This window comes from Pongo abelii, chromosome 4 (assembly GCF_028885655.2).
Source record: "Pongo abelii isolate AG06213 chromosome 4, NHGRI_mPonAbe1-v2.0_pri, whole genome shotgun sequence".
In the NCBI taxonomy this organism is placed as follows: domain Eukaryota; kingdom Metazoa; phylum Chordata; class Mammalia; order Primates; family Hominidae; genus Pongo; species Pongo abelii.
Genome location: NC_071989.2, coordinates 165,769,428 through 165,795,215, shown reverse-complemented (window position 1 = coordinate 165,795,215; position 25,788 = coordinate 165,769,428). Strand labels below are relative to the sequence as shown.

Sequence of the window (25,788 nt, the reverse complement as noted above, 5' to 3'; positions counted from 1 at the left end):
CCAGCCTGACCAATATGGTGAAACCCTGTCTCTACTAAAAATACAAAAATTAGCCGGGCTTGGTGGTGTGCGCCCTTAGTCCCAGCTACTTGGGAGGCTGAGACAGGAGAATTGCTTGAACCCAGGAGGCGGAGTTTGCAGTGAGCCAAGATCGCACCACTGCACTCCAGCCTGGGCGACAGAGCAAGACTCCGTCTCAAAACAAAAACAAAAACAAAACAAAATGAAACACAGAAACTGAGGGCTGATGCTTTTAAGAGCCTTGACCAAGTTCATGCTGCTAATAAACATAACCCCAGACCCCATATTTAATCTATTCTACCTTACACTTAAATATGGGCATTTGCTGGTTATTAGTTATGTGGGAAGACAAACATTAAATTAATAAAACATAATTTATAGTGGAAAAAAATCTGACACTTAGGGGGCTTATGCTCTCATTCTAAATCACCAATCGTGCCTTTCGGCAAATCAATTTTCTGAAGTCTCAGATTCCTTGTCTATAAAATGAGAAATTGTCCTGGTGCGGTGGCTCATGCCTATAAACCCAGCACTTTGGGAGGCCGAGGCGGGTGGATCACCTGAGGTCGGGAGTTCAAGAACAGCCTGACCAACATGGAGAAACCCCGTCTCTACTAAAAATACACAATTATCCGGGGTGGGGGCACATGCCTGTAATCCCAGCTACTCAGGAGGCTAAGGCAGGAGAATCGCTTGAACCCGGGAGGCAGAGGTTGCAGTGAGCCGAGATCGTGCCATTGCCCTCCAGCCTGGGCAAAAAGAGCGAAACTCCATCTCAAAATAAATAAATAAATAAATAAATAAAAATACAATGAAATAAAATGAGAAATTGATTATGATCTCTTGAGTAACTGCCACTCTGCGATGCTATGGGAAGTACACACATTGAACAAGTTGCATATTTATATTAAATGCCATTTGTTTATATTGAACAAATTTGGTATTTATACCCAATGCATTTAATGGCATAAAAGTGAACGACAAAGAAACTCAGGAAGGCAAGACATAGAGAAAGGCCACTGGTTTTTCAGAAACCACTCAGCCTGTGAGCTCACTTCCCTTTTATGAAAAAAAGCTTTTGCTTTTAAGGTGTCCAGATAAAGGTCACACTCCCAGAGCTGAGGCTATGTGAGTCTAAGCTGTTACCTCAGTAATGGGAGTGTGGCTAGAACTCAACACCTTCTGATCATTTGTGGCCAAAGCCTCCTGGGGTAGGGGAGATGTATGCATGAGATGAAACAGGATACCAAGATCCCCTTAATTCCACTCAGAGTAGAAGAAAGGAAGTGTTGCCAAAAGGAACATGTTTTTTCTAAATTGAAGAGTTGGAAGTTTGAAGGTCAAAGTCAGAATATTAGAACAGAGAGCCATGCATGTATTATCTAATACAATTTTCTCATTTTATAAATTATATAAATAAGGAAACTGAGACCCAGCAAGGTTATAGGATACAACCTAATCTGTGTTAGAAGAAGGATGAGAGTGAGGCTTATGCTGGGAGTTGCGATGGTCTGTAAATGTGAGGATAAGGAACATGCCATTCACTGTTGTGTTCCACCTCCTAGTCCAGTGCCTGGTGCAAAGTAGGGGCTTCATAAACATTGGTCACAGGCCTGATGAAGGCACTGATTTGAGTGAATGAATCCATGGATGATGCATCTGTACTTTGTGTTCCCTGCTAGTCAGATGGACTCGGACATGCTCCATTTCCAGTCTATCTCATCTGAGATATTATTAGAGGGTTCTCTTTACGTGCCTTGACTGAGTAGCGTTTTCTTCCACTGAAGTATTGCTTCCTCTTTGTTGATATCACAGGACAAATATCAGAACACTTACAGGATGTGTGTAGTGTGGCATGACAGAGAACTTTGGTTTCCTTTAATGTGACTATAGACCTGGCAGTGTTACTGTAAGAATCATTGGCAATCAGACACCCGGGTGTGCTGAGCTAGCACTCAGCGGGGGCGGCCACTGCTCATGTGATTGTGGAGTAGACAGTTGGAAGAAGTACCCAGTCCATTTGGAGAGTTAAAACTGTGCCTTACAGAGGTGTCCTCTGACTTTTCTTCTGCAAGCTCCATGTTTTCACATCTTCCCTTTGACTGTGTCCTGCTGCTGCTGCTGCTGCTACTTACAAGTAAGTCTTGGCATGGATATTTACAATGAGATAATGGTGCTGTACAGAGGACAAGGGAGAGATACAAGGATGACCATTGTAATGTTGTTTGTAATAGCAAAAGCTTGGAAGCAACCTAAATGTTCGTCAATGAGGGAGTGGGTAAATAAATGTGATATAATCATGATACAAACAGTGAGTCTGACAAAACATACTGGTATAGAATGTCTCAAAATTATAGTGTTATTAAAGAAAAAAAAGTTGCAGAATAATGCATATATTAGGCTTCTACTTGTGTGTGTGCGTTGTCGGGGAGCAGGAATATGTGGACATTTCTTAATGTATAGGCTCTAGGAAAAGGAACCAGGGAATGGTAAAGAGTTGGGAGAGTAAGGCATATTTTTCTTTTCTCTTTTCTTCCTTTTTTTTTCTTTTTCTTTTCTTTTCTTTTCTTTTTTTTTTTTTTTTAATTGAGATGGAGTCTCATTCTATTGCCCAGGCTGGAGTGCAGTGGTGACGCCATTTCAGCTCACTGCAATCTCCGCCTCCCAGGTTCAAGTGATTCTCCTGCCTTAGGCACCCGAGTAGCTGGGATCACAGGCATGCACCACCACACCCAGCTAATGTTTTTAATTTTTAGTAGAGACAGGGTTTTACCATGTTGGCCAGGCTGGTCTCAAACTCATGGCCTCAAGTAATCTGCCCATCTCGGCCTCCCGAAGTGCTGGGATTACAGGCGTGACCCACCGCGTGCCCGGCCACTTTTTCATACACCTTTGATAGTGTTTGAATGTTTTTACTGTAGTTGAGTCAGATGAAAACAAAGGGGACATAAAAAAGTCAAAAGAAAATATATAATGAATGTTTTATCATATATAAAATATGTATAGTTTTTTTTTAAATGGAATTAACTTTCTCAATTGAGGAAAATGACGAGACAAGTCTCAATCATTTTAGGAGATTTGTTTGCCAAAGTTAAGGAGGAACCTGGGAGACAGGTCTATGACTTTCTCAGAAGATGATTTTGAGGGCTCCAAATTTAAAGGGGACAAGGTGGGATATTGAGAAGCACTTAGTTTTCACATAAAAAAAGGAACGCAGAGGAAAAATGTGGGGAATCTGCATTTTACATTAGATAACACGGACAAAATGGGGTAGGGAAACCATCAGATACGCATTTGTCTCTGGCCGGGGTGACCGCGCCAGTAAAGATGAGCTATCAATCTGCATTGTGCAGCTGACCAGGAATTTCCTTGTGGGCAAAATATGGGGGAGGCGTGCAGCCTTTCATCCTGTAGCCATCTTATTCAGGAAAAAGAGGAGGCAGGTTTCTGTGACCCAGTTCCCAGCTTGACTTTTCCCTTTGACTAAATGAGTTTGGGGTCCCAAAATTTAATTTCTTTTCACAACTTTAAACCTTAAAACAACTCCATGAGTAGTTTCAAATACAGAAGATTCTTGTTTAACCAAGGGTTTTTATTTACTGTGCACTTGCTGCTTAAAAAGAGAAGTATGTTAGGAGAGCCTCCCTTTGTTGATGAACAAGCAAGTAGCCCAGATGGGCGGGCCATTTCCTGGCTGACCATGACCAATTTTCTGATTGTCTGTTTCCATCAGCCCTGTTCTCCTGTGTTCACAGAATTGGGCCACAATTCTCTCCTAGGGCAGTGTTTCTGAAAGTGAGGTTCTGGGACCAGCCACTTCAGCAACACTTGAGAACTTGTTAAAAATAAAAGTTCTCAGGCTCTACCACAGGCCAACTGAGTCAGGAACTCTAGCAGTTGAGCCCAGCAATCTGTGTTTTCGCAAGGCTTCCCAGTGATTCTGATGGCCTTCACATCTGAGAAGCATTGTCACAGCGAATCATCCTCCAAACAGGACTGCAGCAGTAGCTTCCTCTTTATTCTGTAAGACATGGCTTGCAGCTTTCCTGAAATGGAGTAACCTCACTCACCACCTGAGTCTTGGCTCTCCTTCTCTCTCTATTCAGGGTCCTCAGAAGTGAAATACATAGCGGAGGTGGGTCAGAATGCCTATCTGCCCTGCTTCTACACCCCAGCTGCCCCAGGGAACCTCGTGCCCATCTGCTGGGGCAAAGGAGCCTGTCCTGTGTTTGAATGTGGCAGCGTGGTGCTCAGGACTGATGAAAGGGATGTGAATCATCGGACGTCCAGCAGATACTGGCTAAATGGGGATTTCCGCAAAGGAGATGTGTCCCTGACCATAGAGAATGTGACTCTCGCAGACAGTGGGATCTACTGCTGCCGGATCCAAATCCCAGGCATAATGAATGATGAAAAATTTAACCTGAAGTTGGTCATCAAACCAGGTGAGTGGACCTTTGCATGCCTTCTTTATGAATAAGATTTATCTGTGGATCATATTAAAGGTACTGATTGTTCTCACCTCTGACTTCCCTAATTATAGCCCTGGAGGAGGGCCGCCAAGACCTAAAGTTTAACAGGCCCCATCGGTGATACTCAGTGATACTTAACACCTTCTCTCTGTTTTAAAACTCATGGGTGTGCCTGGGTGTGGTGGTTCACACCTCTAATCCCAGCACTTTGGGAGGCTGAGGCCGGTGGATCACAAGGTCAGGAATTCGAGACCAGCCTGGCCAACATAGTGAAACCTTGTCTCCACTAAAAATACAAAAAATTAGCCGGGCATGGTGACGGGAGCCTGGAATTCTAGCTACTCGGGGGGCTGAAGCAGGAGAATCACTTGAACCTGGGAGTCAGAGGTTGCAGTAAGCCAAGATCTCGCCATTGTACTCCAGCCTGGCTGATAAGAGTGAAACTCTGTCTCAAAAAAACCAGAAAAGCCAAAACTCATGGGTGGAATGTATAGATGGGAAGAAAGGCCTAGATCAGTGGTTAGAGACCCTGACTCTCATTAGAATCACAGGGAGTTTTTAAACAACTATAGATGCCAGGTATGGTGGCTCATGCCTATAATCCCAATACTTTGAGAGGCTGAAGCAGGAGGATCACTTGAGGCCAGGAGTTTGAGACCAGCCTGGCCAATGTAGTGTGGCTACCCCTATCTCTTAAAAAGCAGAAGAAAAAACCCCACTACCAAAAACCAGAGAAATCAGCATCTCTGGAGGTAGATGCTAAGCATTAGCTTTTTACAGAGTCTACCTCAGGTGATTTTACCCCAGGTGCAGCCAGCATGGTGAACTGCTGGGTTATGCATGTATGCTGGGAGGTGAACAGACTTAAGATTTCTATAACATGTACTTTGTGCCCAGATAGAGCTGAGTTTAAATCTAACTCTGCCTCTTACTAGCTATATAATCCTGAGCAAGTTATTGAAACGCTGTGACCTCCTCCTCTATAAAATATGACAATAATACCTATCATGTGGGCCATTAGAAGGATTTTATGTGATAATATTTTATTAAAAGCCTTTATAGGTTGGGCATCCCAAATCTGAAAATCTAAAACCTAAAATGCACCAAAATCTGAAATGCTGTAAAATCCAAAACTTTTTGGACACTGACATGACATTCAAAGGAAATGCTCATTGGAGCATAAGTATAGTGCAGATACTAAAAAATAAAAAAATTAAAAAATGGCTGGGCGCCGTGGCTCATGCCTATAATCCCAGCACTTTGGGAGGCTGAGGTGGGTGGATCACCTGAGGTCGGGAGTTCGAGACCAGTCTGACCAACATGGAGAAACCCTGTCTCTACTAAAAATACAAAATCAGCCAGGTGTGGTGGCACATGCCTGTAGTCCCAGCTACTCAGGAGTCTGAGGCAGGAGAATTGCTTGAACCCGGGAGGCGGAGGTTGCAGTGAGCCGAGATCATGCCATTGCACTCCAGCCTGGGCAACAAGAGCAAAACTCCGTTTCAAAAAAAAAAAAAAAATTCAAAATCTAAAACATTTCTGATCTCAAGCATTTCAGATAAGGAGTCTTCAACCTGTAATTATGGCCATTTGTGTGGCTGTTAGTTCTGCTGCTATTAATAATCAGAATGTAACAATGATGACTGCATCTTACCTTTGTCAAACATTTGAAGTGTGTGATACACTCTCAACGTAGGTATCCAGGCAGGTTTGGAAGCTGAGGGTGTATTTCTCTTTCTTAATTGTCTTTCGAATTTTTTACTTGCTGCCCCTTTGATTCCCTAAAATAAGCTTTCTGCTCTCAGATAATTTTCATCCTTATGTTGTTTCTGACATTAGCCAAGGTCACCCCTGCACCGACTCTGCAGAGAGACTTTACTGCAGCCTTTCCAAGGATGCTTACCACCGGGGGACATGGCCCAGGTAACTATGCATGGAGCAGAGGAGGGAATCTTTAGCTGGCTCTGAATTCAGAGGATTTTGAATGTGGGAAAAAAAGATGAGAAAACAGTGTGAGAGTGGAGGCATGGATGTCTCTGTGCACCTGAAATAGTGTTTGAAAAGAGGGAAGTGGTGGAGACACACCTGGGAAAAAGATGGTCTGGCTTAGGATTATTTTACTTAAATTTTAACTTGAAAAAAAAGTTAATAAACTTTATAGTCTTTATTTATTTATTTATTTATTTATTTATTTTGAGGCGGAGTCTCGCTCTGTCGCCCAGGCTGGCGTGCAGTGGCGCGATCTCTCTGCTCACTGCAAGCTCCGCCTCCCGGGTTCACACCATTCTCCTGCCCCAGCCTCCTGAGTAGCTGGGACTACAGGCACCCGCCACCATGCCCGGCTAATTTTTTGTATTTTTAGTAGAGACGGGGTTTCACCGTGTTAGCCAGGATGGTCTCGATCTCCTGACCTCATGATCTGCCCGCCTCAGCCTCCCAAAGTGCTGGGATTACAGGCGTGAGCCACTGCGCCCGGCAAGAGTCTTTAATTTTACTTAAATATTAACTAAATTGAACGAAATGCTCATTACTTTGTCCACATTTTCTGATTGACCCTGGACTGGTGATGTTTCGTCATGAACTGGTGCCAGTCTGTGTTTGGGAACTGACACATTGGATTAGGTGATTTCTAGGATGCCTTCTAGCTAGAATAAAGCCCATCAGCTTCCCTGGATTCCAGCCACAGAAGGAGTAGTTAAATTCTTCATGTAACTCAGCAAGGACGTACTCAGGGTGCTCCAGAAGAGAACACTGGGCAGAAAGCAGAAGTCACGTCACATTGATCATGAAGATTCATTTGAAGTTATTTCTTGTCAGTGTCCTGGTCTCTCCTAATCTCTCTGGAGCTCCATTTTTTATTTTCTTCTGTAAAATGAGGTTAATAGGTGAGTCCCACCTCATAATGTCATAAATCTCATAAATCACACCTTATGGGCTTTAAATAAGAAAATGTCTAAAACGTTTATCCCAATGTCTGACCACAATTTGTACATGTTAGCTGTTGTCGTTAATATTATAAGATCAGGAGGCAGAGTGAGATTGTGGTTAAAGTACTTCAGTGACAGGTGGAATGGGTTCTAATTTCAGCTGTTCTTGCTAGCTCTGTGACCTCAGTCAAGTTGCTCAAATTCTCTGAAGCTCAGTTTGCTCATCTCTACAATGAGGATAATTCCAGCACCCATGTCATGAGGTTGTTGTAATGTATAAACATGATAATGTATGTAAAATGCTCAGCCTAGTACCTGGCCCATAAAAAGCACTCAACTGTTTATTATTACTATAGTTACTAGTTTTAGCTCTCCAAAGGTTCAGTCTTTGGTTAGTCTTTAGTGATTGGTAGCCAACATCTTTTATGCAATTAGAGAGGAAACTAAATATGGTGGGGACAGATGATCATCCACATTGTGGGCTAATAAAGTTATACCAGACACTTATTGTATGCCATTGTTATATTTTAAAGAATCTTACAACCGTAGTGCTAGAAGGGACTTCAAGGGTCATTTAGTCTCACTATCCCATTCTGTGCTTCAGTACATTTTTTTTTTTTTTTTAATTGAGACGGAGTCTTCCTCTGTCACCCAGACTGGAGTGCAGTGGCTCAATCTTGGCTCACTGCAAGTTCCGCCTCCTGGGTTCACGCCATTCTCCTGCCTCAGCCTCCCGAGTAGCTGGGACTACAGGCGCCCACCAGCAAGCCCAGCTAATTTTTTTTTTTTTTTGTATTTTTAGTAGAGACAGGGTTTCACCGTGTTAGCCATGATGGTCTCCATCTCCTGACCTTGTGATCCACCTGCCTCGGCCTCCCAAAGCGCTGGGATTACACACGTGAGCCACCGCGCCCAGCCAGTACTTTTTACTATATCACCACTGAATGGGCATTTGCTGTAGACGGAGTTTACTCCCTGTCGAGGTGGTGCATTTCCTTATACTTGTCTCTACCACAGACAGAAGTCTTCTTTCCTTTAGTTTTTCTTTCCTTTTTTTTTTTTTTTTTGAGACGGAGTCTCACTCTCTCACCCAGGCTGGAGTGCAGTGACACGATTTTGGCTCACTGCAAGCTCTGCGTCCCAGGTTTATGCCATTCTCCTGCCTCAGCCTTCCAAGTAGCTGGGATTAGAGACACGCGCCACCATGCCCCGCTAATTTTTGTATTTTTATTAGAGATGGGGTTTCACCATGGTGGCCATGCTGGTCTCAAACTCCTAACCTCAGGTGATCCCTCTGCCTCAGCCTCCCAAAGTGCTGGGATTACAGGCGTGAGCCACTACGCCCAGCCTTCCCTTTAGTTTTTGCTTGTTAGTTCCTTCCCTCTAGGGCAACAAAAATGGGAATATAGGAATAATACCTCGAATCTCTGAGCTTCTCAAAGGCCTGACTGAGAAAAAATATTGAAACAACCAAAAATAGGTCAGTAGCTCCTAAATAGGAAAATAAAATAAAAAAATTGAAACGAATGAATATTTAATGGTTTGTCTATAATATGTAACATTATGTAAATTGGCTGCTGGCAAACCAACTCTAAATGTGGGATGTGGAGCATTTAATATAAAAATGGGGCTAGGCACAGTGGCTCACACCTGTAATCCCAGCACTATGGGAGGCCAAGGCAGGCAGATCACTGGAGTTCAGGAGTTCAAGACCAGCCTGGGCAACATGGCAAAACCCCATCTCTACTAAGAATACAAAAAATTAGGCTGAGTGCAGTGGCTCACACCTGTAATCCCAGCACTTTGGGAGCCCAAGGCAGATGGATCACCTGAGGTCAGGAGTTTAAGGCAGCCTGGCCAAGATGGCGAAACCTCTGTCTCTACTAAAAATACAAAAATTAGCTGGGCATGGTGGTGCATGCCTATAATTCCAGCTACTCAGGAGGCTGAGGCAGGAGAATTGTCTGAGCCTGGGAACAGTGAGCAAAGATCTCACCACTGTCCTGAAGCCTGGAAAAGAGAGCGAGATTCCATCTCAAAAAAAAAAAAAAAAAAAATAGCCAGGCATGGTGGCATGTGCCTGTAGTCCCAGTTACTTGGCGGGGCTGAGGCAGGAAGATTGCTTGAACTCAGGAGGTTGAGGATTCACTGAGCCGAGTTGGTGCCACTGTATTCCAAACCTGGGCAACACAGCGAGACCCTTTCTCAGAAAAAAAAAAAAAAATGGAGTAGAGCCTTTAAAAGTAAGAGATCCAAGGGCCTGGAATTTGAACACAGAACAAATGCAACTTGCCTTCTACCTGAAGGAGTAAGGACTGGGTCACAGGTGAGTCCTCAGCTCTAGAGTAGATCTGCTTTAAATCCTAGCTTTCCTAATTAATAGCTGTGTGATCTTGGGCAAAGTGGCTGTCTCAGACTCAGTATCTTCATCTGAAAAATGGGGAAAATAGTAGTACCTACTTATTGTGGTTGAGGATTAAATGAGATTGTATGTATACGGTGCTAAGCACCATGTCTGGCACCTAATAAGTGCCAAATAGATGGTAACTACTAAATTTATACACTGTTAAGGCCATCACATCTCACCTCCACTGCTACCTGCCCCACCAGGCAAATCTTGGTTTCTCCAGAAAGAACATTGCCACTCCCTTCAACTGTCCCATCCATCTTGGTTGGTGGCCAAATCTGTGTGTAAAAAAGCTGTAATGACACAACAGTGCTTGATTTTACTGATTATTTTCATAGCAAAATTAAGTTTTTAAAAAGTTAGTTTTACCATTTTTATCAAGAAAAATAATTATAAGGAGGCTGAAACTGGATTTACATTTGAAAATCTTATGTGCACTTAAGATTCGTGTTTACTTAGCAGTTGTACTGATGAGGGTTTTTTTTTTTTTTTTGATATGGAGTCTTGCTTTGTCACCAGGCTGGAGTGCAATGGTGTGATCTCGGCTCACCGCAACCTCTACCTCCTGGGTTCAAGTGATTCCACTGCCTCAGCCTCCTGAGTAGCTGGGACTACAGGCGTACACCACCACGCCCGGCTAATTTTTTGTATTTTAGTAGAGACGGGGTTTCACCATATTGGCCAGGATGGTCTCGATCTCCTGACCTTGTGATCCACCTGCCCTCGGCCTCCCAAAGTGCTGGGATTACAGGTGTGAGCCACCGCGTCAGGCCTGTGGTTTTTATACTTTAAATTTTTTTCTGGTAATTAGGGCAAAAGTAATTGGAACATAATCTTTTTTTCTTCAATGATTTTAGGCTGAGGCTATGCCTTCGTGATAAACTATAGTTTGTTAAACCAGCATTTAGTCAAACCCTTTATACACATTAAGGCTTCCAGAAGGTGACAGTGACATTTAAGAAGTTTCAACATCTCTGACTCTGCCATAAAAATGAGTAAGCGTGCTTAGTTTCCCAAAAGCTGGCAACGTACTTATTTTTAGAATTCAGTGTTCATGAGGTCAGGGCCTGTGCCCCTCTTGTTCCCTGCTCTGACCCCTGTGCCTAGAGTACGGGCATAGTGCATATTCACGGAATGGATCAGCAGATGAAGAGATAAACAAATGAACAGGAAGGAAAGATGGTGAGCGGGTGGCTGGGCAACGTGACCCTCTTCATAATGACAGCACTGAGGTAAAGGCTGGTGAAGGCAGTATAATTAAGAATGTGCATTTAAGGCAGACCTAAATTGGAAGGCCATTTTGTCATTTGCTAAGTCGTGTGACCTTGGGTTAGTCACTTCACTTCCCTAATTTTCAGTTTCTTCATCTGTGCAATGGGACTAACAGTCTCTACTTTAGAAGAGTAGTTCTAAAGTAAGTGCTTCTAAGTATCTCTAAAATGAGCTTCTTCACTGAAAGAGTTTATTTAGCACAAGGCCTGGCTCCTATTACATTGTGGCCACAGTGATTATTTTCATTTGTAGGCAACCGTGTCTCCCTTCTCATGAGTAAACGCAAAACTTATTTAAGAAAATGGAGGCTGGGCACTGCACGGTGGCTCACACCTGTAATCCCAGAACTTTGGGAGGCCGAGGCGGGTGGATCACTTGAGGTCAGGAGTTCGAGGCCAGCCTGGCCAACATGGCGAAACCCTGTCTCTACTAAAAATACAAAAATTAGCTGTGTGCAGTGGTGCGCCCCTGTAGTCCCAGCTGCTAGGGAGGCTGAGGCAGGAGAATCGCTTGAACTCAGGAGGCGGAGGTTGCAGTGAGCCGAGATCATGCTACTGCACTCCAGCCTGGGTGATAGAGTGAGATTCTGTCTCACAAAAAGAAAAAAAAGAAAAAGAAAATGGAGGTTGCAGTGAGTTGAGATTGTGCCACTGTACTCCAGCCTGGGCAACAGAGTGAGACTCTGTCTCAAAAAAAAAGAAGGAAATGAATTTTTGTTGTCTTTTAAAATCTAATTAGAATATAATGCCTGAGGCCAAGCCTGGTCATTCACACCTGTAATCCCGGCACTTTGGGAGGCTGAGGTGGGCAGATCACCTGAGGTCAGGAGTTCACAACCAGCCTGGCCAACATGGCCTCGTCTCTACTAAAAATACAAAAATTAGCTGTGCATGGTGGTGTATGCATGTAGTCCCAGCTACTTGGGAGGATGAGGGATGAGAATTGCTTGAACCAGGGAGGCAGAGGTTGCAGTGAGCTGAGATCATGCCACTGCACTCCAGCCTGGGTGACAGAGTGAAATTCTGTCTCTAAATAAATAAATAAATAAATAATGCCTGAGTCTTATCAATATTCCTAGATTTTTGTAGAACTCATTAGGGTCCTGTGAAAAAAACAAAGCACATGTTTAATGTAGGACTTCCTGGCAGAAGTCTCTATTTCAGAAAACAGTACGGTTCATTATCTAGATGAAAAAATGTGGCCATCCTAAAGTTGATTCCTGGGTGTTCAGTAAATTTTGTCTGTCTCTCTGTTAATTATTGTGACAAGTATGGAGTAGAATTCATTTCAAATAGGATTATAGGCATCATTAAGATTTTTTAAAAACTTAGATAAAAGAAAATGTTCTTAACTATACTATTGGCTATTTTTCCTCTCTCTCTCATTCTCTCTTTTTATAGCAGAGACACAGACACCGTGGAGCCTCCGTGATATAAATCTAACAGTAAGTAACTTTTTTGTGAGCGATGTTGTGCTCAATTTGGAGGGGAAAAGTATGGCTTTAGACTTCCTTCATACTCACCTTGTCCTTGGGGTAAAAAGCCTTAAGTTCCCTTAGCTTCAGATTCCTGGGCTGTAACATGTTGACGATGACAGTTCTAACCTCATAGGCCTGTTGTAATGAAGGACTGAGGTGATGCGTGTAAAGTGCCTGGCATATAGTAAGAGCTTGAAAACCACAAAGAAGAAACATCAGCATTTTGTCCCTCTTATTCTTCAATTTCACAACTGTCTACCCTGTGGAAGGTTCAAAGATTCTTCATCTCCCTAGAATACCATTCTTCTTGCTTCCATTGCAACCCTAATGGGAAAAAGTATTCACATTTATCCCTTTAAATATGACAAGACACCAGTCAGGAATATTCAAAGTGAAGAGGTTTTTTTTTTTAGACAGAATTTCGCTCTTGTTGCCCAGGCTGGAGTGCAATGCTGTGATCTTGGCTCACCTCAACCTCCGCCTCCCGGGTTCAAGCGATTCTCCTGCCTCAGCCTTCCGAGTAGCTGGGATTACAGGCATGAGCCACCACACCCGGCTAATTTTTTTATTTTTAGTAGAGATGGAGTTTCACCACACTGGCCAGGCTGATCTTGAACTCCTGACCTCAGGTGATCCACCTGCCTCGGCCTCCCAAAGTGCTGGGATTGTAGGCATGAGCCACGGCCCCCGGCCTAATTTTGTATTTTTAGTAGAGACAGGGTTTCTCCATGTTGGTCAGGCTGGTCTTGAACTCCTGACCTCAGGTGATCCGCCCGACTTGGCCTCCCAAAGTGCTGGGATTACAGGCATGAGCCATGGCGCCCAGCCGATTTTATGTATTTAACTATAAATAAAGCCATACCTTAATTAACCTCAATTTTACTCTCCCTGCTACCTTCTTAGAATAAAAGAAAAACTGGCTGGGTGCAGTGGCTCACGTCTGTAATCCCAGCACTTTGGGAGGCTAAGTAGGGTGGATCACCTGTCAGGAGTTTGAGACCAGCCTGGCCAACATGGTGAAACCCCATCTCTACTAAAAATACAAAAAATCAGCCACGTGTGGTGGTATGTGTCTGTGTAGTCTCAGCTACTCGGGAGGCTGAGAGAGGAGAATCGCTTGAATCCAGGAGTTGGAGGTTGCAGTGAGCTGAGGTCGCGCCACTGCACACCAGCCTGGGCAACAAGAGCGAAACTCCCTCATAAAAGAAAAACCACTAGAAGGCAAGCTTTTAGCAATGACTTAAAAATTCTTTGTGGAGGCCGGGCACAGTGTCTCGTGCCTGTAATCCCAGCACTTTAGGAGGCCAAGGTGGAAGGATTGCTTGAGACCAGGAGTTTGAGACCAGCCTGGGCCACATAGTGACACCCTGTCTCTACAAAAAATATTTTTTGAAATTTGGCCAGGCATGGTGCTGCAAACCTGTAGTTCCAGCTACTTGGGAGGCTGAGGCAGGAGGATCACTCGAGCCCAGGAGGTTGAGGCTACAATGAGCTGTGATCATGCCCCTGCACTCCATCCTAGGTGACAGGGCAAAGCCTTGTCTCAAAAAAAAAAAAAAAAAATTACTTGAGGACATATTCAGGAGCCCACATTTATTTGACTCAGTTTCTTGCTTGTGTATTCACAACTGATGCTCAGCATCTTGTATTTGCTCCTTCTCTCTTTGCAATCAGACAGTGCTTTTTAAGGACCTGTATGTGCTCACAATGCTTAATGCACAATATCTTGCATATAGGACTCCTGTTATTGCAGGAGTAATGTATATTGAATCAATTTGTAAATGTACATTGAATCAATGGAAGATTTAACTTCCTTAAATTCATTGTTTTAAAAATGCTTATAATTATTTGTGTGTGTGTGTGTGTGTGTGTTTTGTATAAATGAGGTCTCAATATGTTGCCCAGGCTGGTCCCTAACTCCTGGTCTCAAGTGATCCTCCCATCTCAGCTTCCCAAAGTGCTGGGATTATAGGTGTGAGCCTGGCCTATAATTATTATTTATTTATTAATTTATTATTTATTTTTGAGATGGAGTTTTGCTGTTGTCGCCCAGGCTGGAGTGCAATGGCGCGATCTTGGCTCACTGCAACCTCCGCCTCCCGGGTTCAAGCAATTGTCCTGCCTCAGCCTCCCAAGTAGCTGGGATTATAGGTGCCCACCACCACACCCGGCTAATTTTTGTATTTTTAGTAGAGATGGGGTTTCACCATGTTGGCCAGGCTGGTCTTGAACTCCTGACCTTGTGATCTGCCCACCTTGGCCTCCCAAAGTGCTGGGATTACAGGCGTGAGCCACCGCGCCTGGCCTAATCATTGTTTTTAAAGAGAGAAAAAGAAAGAACCCATAGACTGAAATTTTAGAAACAGGATTTATTTTGTGTGGCTCTCAGTTATCAGAAGATCAAGTTAACTAGAGCAATAGCAATAATAGCTATGATTGATTGAACATTTATTATGTACCAGACCCTGTACTAAGCATTTTATATTTTCTCTCACTTAGTTTTCCTGATAACTCTACAGGATTACTCAGCCCTTAGTGTCAGAGCTGGGAATATTTTTTTTTTTTTTGAGATGGGAGTCTCGCTCTGTTGCCCAGATTGGCGTGCAGTGGCATGATCTCAACTCGAGTACTCCAGTCTTCGCCTCCTAGGTTTAAGTGATTCTCCTGCCTCAGCCTCCCCACTAGCTAGGATTACAGGCATGTGTCACCACGCCTGGCTAAGTTTTGTATTTTTAGTAGAGACAGGGTTTCACCATGTTGTCCAGGCTGGTCTCAAACTCCTGATGTCAGGTGATCTGCCTGCCTAGGCCTCCCAAAGTGCTGGGATTACAGGCATTAGCCACCGCGCCTGGCCTCAGAGCTGGGATTTGAATCCACGACTGTCTGGCTGTAAAGTCTTGGCTATTGAATCACTGTCTTTTTGTGAAAAATAGAGGTTTCATAGCAAGGCACTAAATGTAAACTACTCGAAAACTCTCTGGGGAATCTTAGGGGATCTTGAACCAACAAGACTCAACTCTAAAGCCAATATTTGCAGGGGCAGGGAAAGGGTCTTAAGAGCTCCTTCTCTACCCACAACACAGAAGGGCACATTTTGTTTCCTTGCTAACTCCAAAGGTTAAGGGAGTCCCTTTCTTGGGTTGGCTTGAGTGTTGGCTACAAGGTGACAGATCAAAGGTGATTTGAAGGACTCTGCCATCCTGTGATGTTGTAAAAGGGATGGTCCAATTCACAAATCTTGAAACTGATTACACAAGAGATTTCTAGCTGTTTTCTGCTTAAATCCTGTTTGTGTTTCCATAGCAAATACCCACATTGGACAAGGAGTTACGGGACTCTGGATTGGCCAATGAGTTACGGGACTCTACTATCAGAATAGGCATCTACATCGGAGCAGGGATCTCTGCTGGGCTGGCTCTGGCTCTTATCTTCGGCGCTTTAATTTTCAAATGTAAGTGTTTTTGTTTCTCTCTCCCTCTGATAACAAATTCTTCAGTGAGAACCAGTAAAAACCTAGATAGAAATGCAAATTCATGTTTATACTCAAAGATGATTAGACTAAATACCCTTTTGTCCATCCAAATCCTAACAATAATGGCTAATTTTTATTTAATATTTATTGTGTGTCAGGCAGGCACTGCGTTAAATGTTTTACATACATTTTATCATCATTACTGTCTTATGAGATAAAGAATAGTACCATCCCCATTTTACAGTGAAGGGAAGTCAAGCTTAGAGTAAGCTGCCTTCCCAAGGTTTCAACATCAGTACCTGGCAGAACCGGAATTCAAATCCAGGCAGGCTGACTCCAGTAAACTAATTTCTTTAATTCATGAATATGTCTAGATTTGTTAGGAAACACAACAACAAAAAACACTTCCTTCTGTGCACTTTTCTGTTATTGGTTTCTCAGGCATACCTCTTTGGGAGTAGACTGCAAGTCCCTTTAACACTGGGTCATGATTAGGGTTAGAGAATGTTTTGCTCCATCATGGTACTTAGCACATAGCTTTTTCTAAGTTACTTATCCTTTTTTTTTTTTTTTAAACAAGCAAACAAACAAAAACAAAAAAAACAGGCCCCGGCACGGTGGCTCACACCTGTAATCCCAGCACTTTGGGAGGCTGAGGGGGGTGGATCATTTGAGGTCAGGAGTTCGAGACCAGCTTGGCCAACATGGTGAGACCCCATCTGTACTACAAATAAAAAATTAGTCGGGTGTGGTGGCGCATGCCTGTAATCCCAGCTACTCAGGAGGCTGAGGCAGGAGAATCACTCAAACCTGGTAGGTGGAGGTTGCAGTGAGCTCAGATCGTGCCACTGCACTCCAGCCCGGGTGACGGAGTGAGACTGTCTTAAAAAAATATAGTAATAAAATATAAATAAATAAGCAAATAAATAAATAAATACAATGGCCAGGTGCAGTGGCTCATGCCTGTATTTTCAACACTTTCAGAAGCTGAGGTGAGAGGATCAGTTGAGCCCAGGAGTTTGAGACCAAGATCAGCCTGGGCAGCAAAGCAGGATCCTGCGTCTACAACGTAATAATAATAATAATGAGCTGAGCATGGTGGCACACACCTGTAGTCCCATCTACTCAGGAGGCTGAGGTGGGAGGATCACTTGAGCCCAGGAGGCTGCAGTGAGCTGTGATTGCATCATTGCACTCCAGCCTGGGCAACAGAGTAAGACAGTCTCCAAAAAAAAAAAAAAAAAAGTGTGTTCAAGTTGATGAATTTTGATGGAGAATTACAGTAGGAAGCCATCATCACAATCAAGATCTAAATACTCCCAGTACCCCAAAAACCTCGCACACTTTTTTTTTTTTTTGGAGATGGAGGCTGGAGTGCAGTGGTGCGATCTCAGCTCACTGCAACCTCTGCCTCCTGGGTTCAAGTATTTCTCCTGACTCAGCTTCCAGAGTAGCTGGGACTACAGGCATGTATCACCAAGCCCGGCTAATTTTTGTATTTTTAGTAGAGACAGGGTTTCACCATGTTGGCCAAGATGTTCTCGATCTCCTGACCTTGTGATCCATCCACCTCGACCTCCCAAAAGTGTTGGGATTACAGGCGTGAGCCACTGTGCCCGGCCACTCACACACTTTTATAATTGTGTCTATTTTATTTTCTTTTAGGGCAGAAACCAAGTCCTTATGCCCCAAAGTGTAATACAACATAGCAGCCTTTCTTACTAATACACAAATGGGGAATGTGCGTGTAGAGCGAGCAATCACCTCAGACTGGCTCAAGACTAAAGGGTGTTCCTAAGATATATGGGACTTCTAGGGCTAAAACTAGAACAGTCCAAGAAAAACAGGGATGAGTTGGTCACCCCACTAACTGTGGACTGAAGCTGCCAGGTGCTTTATGTGCATTAAATTCTCGTAACTGCCCTATGAGATAGGTACTAATATGTTTCTAATGGAGAATCAGCATGCTAAAAGGTTAGGTCACTTGCCTGCATTTACACAGTTAATTGATAGATATAGGATTTGAAACCAGTACTGTCCTGCTCCTCATCATTATGGCTTCTGCTATTATTGTTAAATGGATTATTCAGAAAAAGAAACTACCCCACCCACACTTACCTGGGTTTATTCAGAGATAGCCATGGAATTTTTGAATTGATCACATGAATATATATATATATATATATATATATAAAATGTATATATATGTATGCACACATATATATATAATTATTATTATTGGGACAGAGTCTTACTCTGTCACCTGGGAGCTGGACTACAGTGGTGTGATCTTGGCTCACTGCAACCTCTGCCTCCTGGGTTCAAGCAATTCTTGTGCCTCAGCCTCCTGAGTAGCTGAGATTACAGGCAGGTGCCACCACACCTGGCTAGTTTTTTTTTTTTTTGTTGTTTTTTTTTTTTGGTAGAGATGGGGTTTTGCCATGTTGCCCAGATTGGTCTCAAACTCCTGATCTCAAGCGATCCTCCTACTTCAGCCTCCCAAAGTGCTGGGATTACAGGCGTGATGAATATATACATATTTAAAAATAGAGGCTGAGCACGGTGGCTCACGCCTGTAATCCCAGCACTTTGGGAGGCCGAGGTGAGTGGATCACCTGAGGTCGGGAGTTCGAGACCAGCCTGACCAACATGGAGAAACCTCGTCTCTACTAAAAATACAAAATTAGCTGGGCATGGGGGCACATGCCTATAATTCTAGCTACTCGGGAGACTGAGGTGGGAGAATCGCTTGAGCCCAGGAGGCGGAGGTTGCAGTGAGCTGAGATCGTGCCATTGCACTCCAGCCTGGGCAACAAGAGCAAAACTCCATCTCAAAAAATAAATAAAATAAAATAAAATATAAATAGAGATGAGGTCTTGCTATGTTGCCAAGGCTGGTCTCAAACTCCTGGGCTTAAATAATCCTCCCACCTTAGCCTCCCAAAATGTTGGGATTATAGGCATGAGTCATTGCGCTTAGCCTCACTTGAGTATTTTCAAAACAGACTAGGGAATGTTAAGGAGCATTGATAACACTCACTACTTTTTTGACTTCTGCCATGGCTCAGAGTAAAACTTTGAACTTTACTATTATATATTTTAGAGGCCACTTTATATATATATGACCATAATTTATACATATTAGCAATTATTCTAGTTTGTATAAAGAGTAACGGGATCTAGAGGAAACCTGATGCTTTGTACACACACATATATGCCACTCCAAAAAACATGGCTACTGAGAAGTACAGATAAGAAAGTCCTGTTTAGTTTCCAATCTTTTCCCTGGAAGTTGCTGGAGAAAATATTAAAATCAAGGTGACAGCTTTTTAAGTCATGACCTCACAAAAACAAACTGACACTCAATAATGCCCCACAATCTTCCATCTCTCTAGTGTACTCTCTGAGATGACCATCCATACCTCACTGCTGCTCAAACCTTCTTTGCCCCTCTCCTAACTGATGAAATATGAAAGGGCTGTTTATTCTCCATTGCCTAGGCCAAGACTTCATCCTTCTTTTTATCCCTTTCTTCTGAGTCATCTCTCTCCTTTTCTGTTTATGCTATTTTCATTAGCAGAATATATGTTCTAGTCCCTGCATTCCTCTCCAGCTAGTCCCATTTCTCAACTCGTTCTCACAGCCATATTTTTCAAAGGAGTTGTCTCTACTTTTCACCCATCTACACTCTTTGACCCACCATCATCTAGTTTCTGCTCCAAAGCATGACAGAAATGGTCAAGCTCACCAATGACCTTAAGTTTTCTAAATTAAATATTAACAGATACCTTTTTTTTTTTTTTTTTTTTTTTTTTTGAGACGGAGTTTCACTCTTGTTGCTCAGGCTGGAGTGCAGTGGTGCGATCTTGGCTCACTGCAACCTCTGCCTCCCCGGGTTCAAGTGATTCTCCCCCCTCAGCCTCCTGAGTAGCTGGGATTTCATGCATGCGCCACCATGCCTGGCTAATTTTGTGTTTTTAGTAGAGACGGGGGTTTCACCATGTTGGCCAGGCTGGTCTCGAACTCTTGACCTCAGATGATCCGCCCGCCTTGTCCTCCCAAAGTGCTGGGATTATAGGCATGATACTTTATCTTTATTATGGTCAACCTTTTAAATTGATCACTCATTCTAGAAAGTCTTCCTTTTCTTGGCTTCTGAAATGACGTTATTCTATTTGATCCATTGCTTTTCAGTTCTTCTTCTGCCTGATCCTTAGATGTTGAGATTCCTTAGGGTTGGGTATGGTGGTGCACGCCTATCGTCCCAGCTACTCAGGAGAATGAAGCAGGAGGATCACTTGAGCCCAGGAGTTTGAGGCTGTGAACTATGATCTTGCTGCTGCATTCTAGCCTGGGTGACACAGCACAGGGATACTCTGTCAGAGAAAAACAACAAAAGATTCCTGCAGTCTTCCTCCAACATATATCTAAAGTCTTTTCATTATTCTGCATCTCTTTTGGCCATTCCTTACTCCAAGACACCATTATCTCTACTTAATTTATCTTCTCATTTCTTTATTCCTCCTTCGAATCCAATATTAAAACCCAAATCAATGTCTGAGCACAATGGCTTACACCTATAATCCTAACACTTTGGGAGGCCAAGACAGGAGAGTCGCTTGAGGCCAGGAGTTTGAGACTAGCCTGGGCAACATATTGAGATTCACCCAGGCTGGAGTGCAGTGGTGTGATCACGGCTCACTGCAACCTCTGCCTCCCGAGTTCAAGCAACTCTCCTGCCTCAGCCTCCAAGTAGCTAGGACCACGGGCATGTGCCAGCATACCTGGCTAGTTTTTGTATTTTTAGTAGAGATGAGGTTTCGCCATGTTGCACAGGCTGGTCTCGAACTCCCAAGCTCAAGAAATCCGCCTGCCTTGCCTCCCAAAGTGCTAGGATTACAGGCGTGAGCCACTGCATCCAGCCCAAAAACATTTAAAAAAATTATCCAGCTGTGGTAGTGTGCACCTATAGTTCTAGCTACTCAGAAGCTGAGACGGGTAGATCCCTTGAGCCCAGGAGTTCAAAGTTGCAATCAGATATGATCTTGCACTGCATTCCAGCCTGGCCAACAGAGCAAGACCCTGTCTCAAAAAAAAAAAAAAAGAAAAAGAAAAATTTTAAGTTTCAAATTTTTGAAACTGCATCCCCAGAAGACACCTTGAAAGACCTTGATCCAGAGGTACCCAGTAAGCCACACCTGGATTCCTGACCCACAACACAGAAATGATGAGATAATGTAGTTGTTTTCAGCGGGTAAAAGAAACCCAAAACAAATAAGGATCACATCTCTGCCCTTCAAGGAAATCTAAGGTTTCCTACAGGTCTTAGAATAAAATCCAGACTCCTGATTATGGCTGGAAAGGTCTTATTGGACCTAGCCCCAGCCTACCTTTCAGACCTTATCTTGGGCCGCTCCCTTAATCCAGCCATGTTTTCAGTTTCAGGCACTCAGCAAGATCTTTACAAGGGGTTCCCTCGTCCTGGAATGCTCCTTCTGGCTCTTTACTTGGCTGACTCATTTCAGAAACGAGCTTAAAGGTCATCTCTGAGGGTCCTTCCCTGACCACCCGCTCTATTATCTGTTTCAATATGATGTTGGTTTCCTTTATAATACATCATAATTTGAAATTATTTTGTTTTCCTATTTACTATTTCCTTTTTGTTGTTGTTGTTGTTTTTTGAGACGGAGTTCCGCTCTCGTTGCCCAGGCTGGAGTGCAATGGTGCAATCTTGGCTCACCGCAACCTCAGTCTCCCGGGTTCATGTGATTCTCCTGCCTCAGCCTCCTGAGTAGCTGGGATTACAGGCATGGGCCACCACATCCAGCTAATTTTGTATTTTTAGTAGAGACGGGGTTTCTCCATGTTGGTCAGGCTGGTCTTGGGTCTGGGGTACTGTTTTCTTTTATTTCTTTGGTCTCCCGTGGGAGAGCACAAGCTTCATGAAATTAGGTCTCACAATTCACTTTTATGTTCCTGTGTTCCTCGTGCGAAGCAAACTGCCAGACACGTAGTAGAGGCCTCATAATATTTGTTAAATAAGAAAAATGCATCTTTATTATTATTTTCTAGCACAGTCCATATAATTATCTAAGGCACACATTGAGAGTTTCATTTAACTCAATCTAAGGTGAGACCAGATTACCCTAAACAATGCGTGCTTCCAGTGAGCCTATTTGATTTCTTGTCTCATTTATTTTATGAAGGGCATTTTTATTGGCTTTTCTTTCCCCTTTTGCCTAGGGTATTCTCATAGCAAAGAGAAGATACAGAATTTAAGGTAAGAATAATGGAATGGGGTTGGGAAAAGGTGAGAATCTCGGAAGTCCCTACTCTAACATGTCTGATCTTTACTCTGAGAAGTCCTGTCCTGGGGCTTTGAGATCTGAGTTTATACTTCCTTCTTTCTCTAGGTCTAGTTATGAAGTGAAAATGTAACATGCTCCTGTGTTTACTTCCTGACACCTCTAGCGTCTTTAGTTCTAAAGTTAAGGTATAGAATTTAACACCCTAATAATACAACATGCTTATTCATCTCGATATTAATGGTTTTTCCAGTGAACTGAAACGTCAACAGATTGAGCTCCTGTTATATCCAGGGTCTGGGCTGAACTTAGGCATTACAGAAGTGAGCAAGAAACCCAGTATCTGTTCTCAGCATTTCTGTAAACCAGCCCAGGCATTTTCAACTTTGGTTTCCTATTAGAATCACCCGGGCACTGAAGTGTACTAATGCAGGGCCAACCCCAGAGCAACTGAATCAGAATCTCTGGGGATGAAGCCTAAGCATAGAAATTGTTCTAAAAGCTCTCCAGGTGATTCTAGTGAACAGTCAGGGCTAAGAACTGCTAGTCTATTATAGACTCCTGTCTTGATCTTCGTTCCTGATTATGCACACACACACATCCATTTCAAATAGGTATGGCTTACATAACTTACTAGATTTTAGACTTTTAGTGATGTTTGGCACATGAATGGAATGCAATATATTTGGATTACAAAAATGACTCTGGGCTAGGTGCTGTGACCTATGCCTATAAGCCCAGCACTTTGGGAGGCTGAGGTGGGAGGATCACATGAGCCCAGGAGTTCGAGACCAGCCTGGGCAACATAATAAGACCTCTTCTCTACAAAAAATAGAAACATTAGGTGGAAGGATTGCTGGAGCACAGGAGATGAAGGCTGCAATGAGCCATGATTGTGCCACTGCACTCCCACCTGGGTGACAGAGAAAGACCCAGCATCAAACAAAACAAAACAAAACCTCTGTCCATTGAATGCTATCTAAAGCATTAGTAATTTTTTTTTTTTTTTTGAGACGGAGTCTGGCTCTGTCACCCAGGCTGGAGTGTAGTGGCGCAATCTCGGCTCACTGTAACCTCTGCCTCCTGGGTTCAAGCGATTCTCTGCATCAGCCTCCCAAGTAGCTGGAATTACAGGTGCATGCCACCGCACTGGCTAATTTTTTGTATCTTTAGTAGAGACGGGGTTTCACTATGTTGGCCAGGCTGGTCTCAAACTCCTGACCTCGTGATCCGCCAGGCTCAGCCTCCCAAAGTGCTGGGATTACAAGCGTGAGCCATGGCGCCCGGCCCATTTTTAAAAAATCTAAATGTGTACATAATCGCAGACATCTTGACACTTCACCTAAACTTCGGCCTGCACCTCCTAGAAATAAAAATATTCTCTTAGCTATCACAATGCTGTTGTTATACCTAAGAAAATTAAAATTAGTGGACATTTTCTCAATTGTTTCCCCATAGTATTTTATTGCTATTTCTTGGCTTTTCCCCTTGTTCAGCATCTGATCAAAGATCATGCACTATGTTTAGTTGCTGTCTCTTTGGGAAAGCCTATTCTCTTAACTTTATTCCATGTTACCTGGGAAATGCTTAACTCAACCGCAACACTTTATTTCCACAGCCTCATCTCTTTGGCCAACCTCCCTCCCTCAGGATTGGCAAATGCAGTAGCAGAGGGAATTCGCTCAGAAGAAAACATCTATACCATTGAGGAGAACGTATATGAAGTGGAGGAGCCCAATGAGTATTACTGCTATGTCAGCAGCGGGTAGCAACCCTCACAACCTTTGGGTTGTCGCTTTGCAATGCCATAGATCCAACCACCTTATTTTTGAGCTTGGTGTTGTCTTTTTCAGAAACTATGAGCTGTGTCAGCTGACTGGTTTTGGAGGTTCTGTCCACTGCTATGGAGCAGAATTTTCCCATTTTCAGAAGATAATGACTCACATGGGAATTGAACTGGGACCTGCACTGAACTTAAACAGGCATGTCATTGCCTCTGTATTTAAGCCAACAGAGTTACTCAACCCAGAGACTGTTAATCACGGATGTTAGAGCTCAAACGGGCTTTTATATACACTAGGAATTCTTGACGTGGGGTCTCTGGAGCTCCAGGAAATTTGGGCATGTCATAGGTCCATAAAACTTCAGATAAACTAGGGAAAACTGGGTGCTGAGGTGAAAGCATAACTTTTTTGGCACAGAAAGTCTAAAGGGGACACTGATTTTCAAAGAGATCTGTGATCCCTTTTTTGTTTTTTGTTTTTGAGACGGAGTCTTGCTGTGTTGCCCAGGCTGGAGTGCAATGGCACAATCTCGGCTCACTGTAACCTCCGCCTCCTGGGTTCAAGCGATTCTCCTGCCTCAGCCTCCCGAGTGGCTGGGATTACAGGCATGCACCACCATGCCCAATTAATTTTTTGTAGTTTTAGTAGAGACAGGGTTTCACCGTGTTGGCCAGGGTGGTCTTGAACTCCTGACATCATGATTCGCCCGCCTCGGCCTCCCAAAGCACTGGGATTACAGGCGTGAGCCACCGCATCCAGCCAGTGATCCTTAAAAGATTAAGAGATGACTGGACCAGGTCTACCTGGATCTTGAAGATTCCCTTGGAATGTTGAGCTTTAGGCTTATTTGAGCACTACCTGTCCAACTGTCAGTGCCAGTGCACAGCCCTTCTTTTGTTTCCCTTATGAAGACTGCCCTGCAGGGCTGAGATGTGGCAGGAGCTCCTGGGGAAAAAGGAAGTGCATTCAATTGGTGTGTATTGGCCAAGTTTTGCTTGTTGTGTGTTTGAAAGAAAATATCTCTCACCAACCTCTGTATTCATGGACCAAACTGAAGCTATATTTTTCACAGAAGAAGAAGCAGTGACGGGGACACAAATTCTGTTGCCTGGTGGAAAGAAGGCAAAGGCCTTCAGCAATCTATATTGCCAGCGCTGGATCCTTTGACAGAGAGTGGTCCCTATAGTTAAATTTCAAGATGGTATAGACTTGATCTGTCTTGCTTATTGTTGCCCCCTGTGCCTAGCACAATTCTGACACACAATTGGAACTTACTAAAAACATTTTTTTACTGTTTTTTCTTTGTTTGTTTGTTTTTTGAGATAGAATCTCACTCTGTTGCCCAGGCTGGAGTGCAGTGGCATGATCTTCACTCACTGCAGCCTTGACCTCCTGGGCACAATTCACCCTTCTGCCTCAGCCTCCCCAGTAGCTGGGACTATAGCCATGCACCACCACGCCAAGCTAATTTGCATAGTTTTAGTAGAGACAAGGTTTCACCATGTTGGCTAGGCTGGTCTCAAACTCCTGGGCTCAAGCAATCCCCCCTGCCTCGACTTCCCAAAGTGCTGGGATTTTAGGCGTGAGCCACTGTGCCCGGCCTAAATATTTTTGGAGTGAAAAAAATTAAATAATCAGAAAGGTAGCTTTC

The 25,788-nt window shown here is 43.5% G+C and overlaps 1 protein-coding gene across 1 annotated transcript; it reads left to right on the top strand.

The window, feature by feature from the left end:
- Window positions 1–771: 771 nt before the first annotated feature.
- Window positions 772–25,433, top strand: HAVCR2 (hepatitis A virus cellular receptor 2). Its single transcript, XM_003776703.5, has 7 exons — window positions 772–2,158; window positions 4,128–4,466; window positions 6,333–6,416; window positions 12,500–12,543; window positions 15,880–16,027; window positions 22,292–22,328; window positions 23,972–25,433. Exons 1-7 carry the CDS (start codon window positions 2,101–2,103, stop codon window positions 24,120–24,122), a joined length of 861 nt encoding a protein of 286 aa, XP_003776751.2. The 5' UTR covers window positions 772–2,100; the 3' UTR covers window positions 24,123–25,433.
- Window positions 25,434–25,788: the final 355 nt, after the last annotated feature.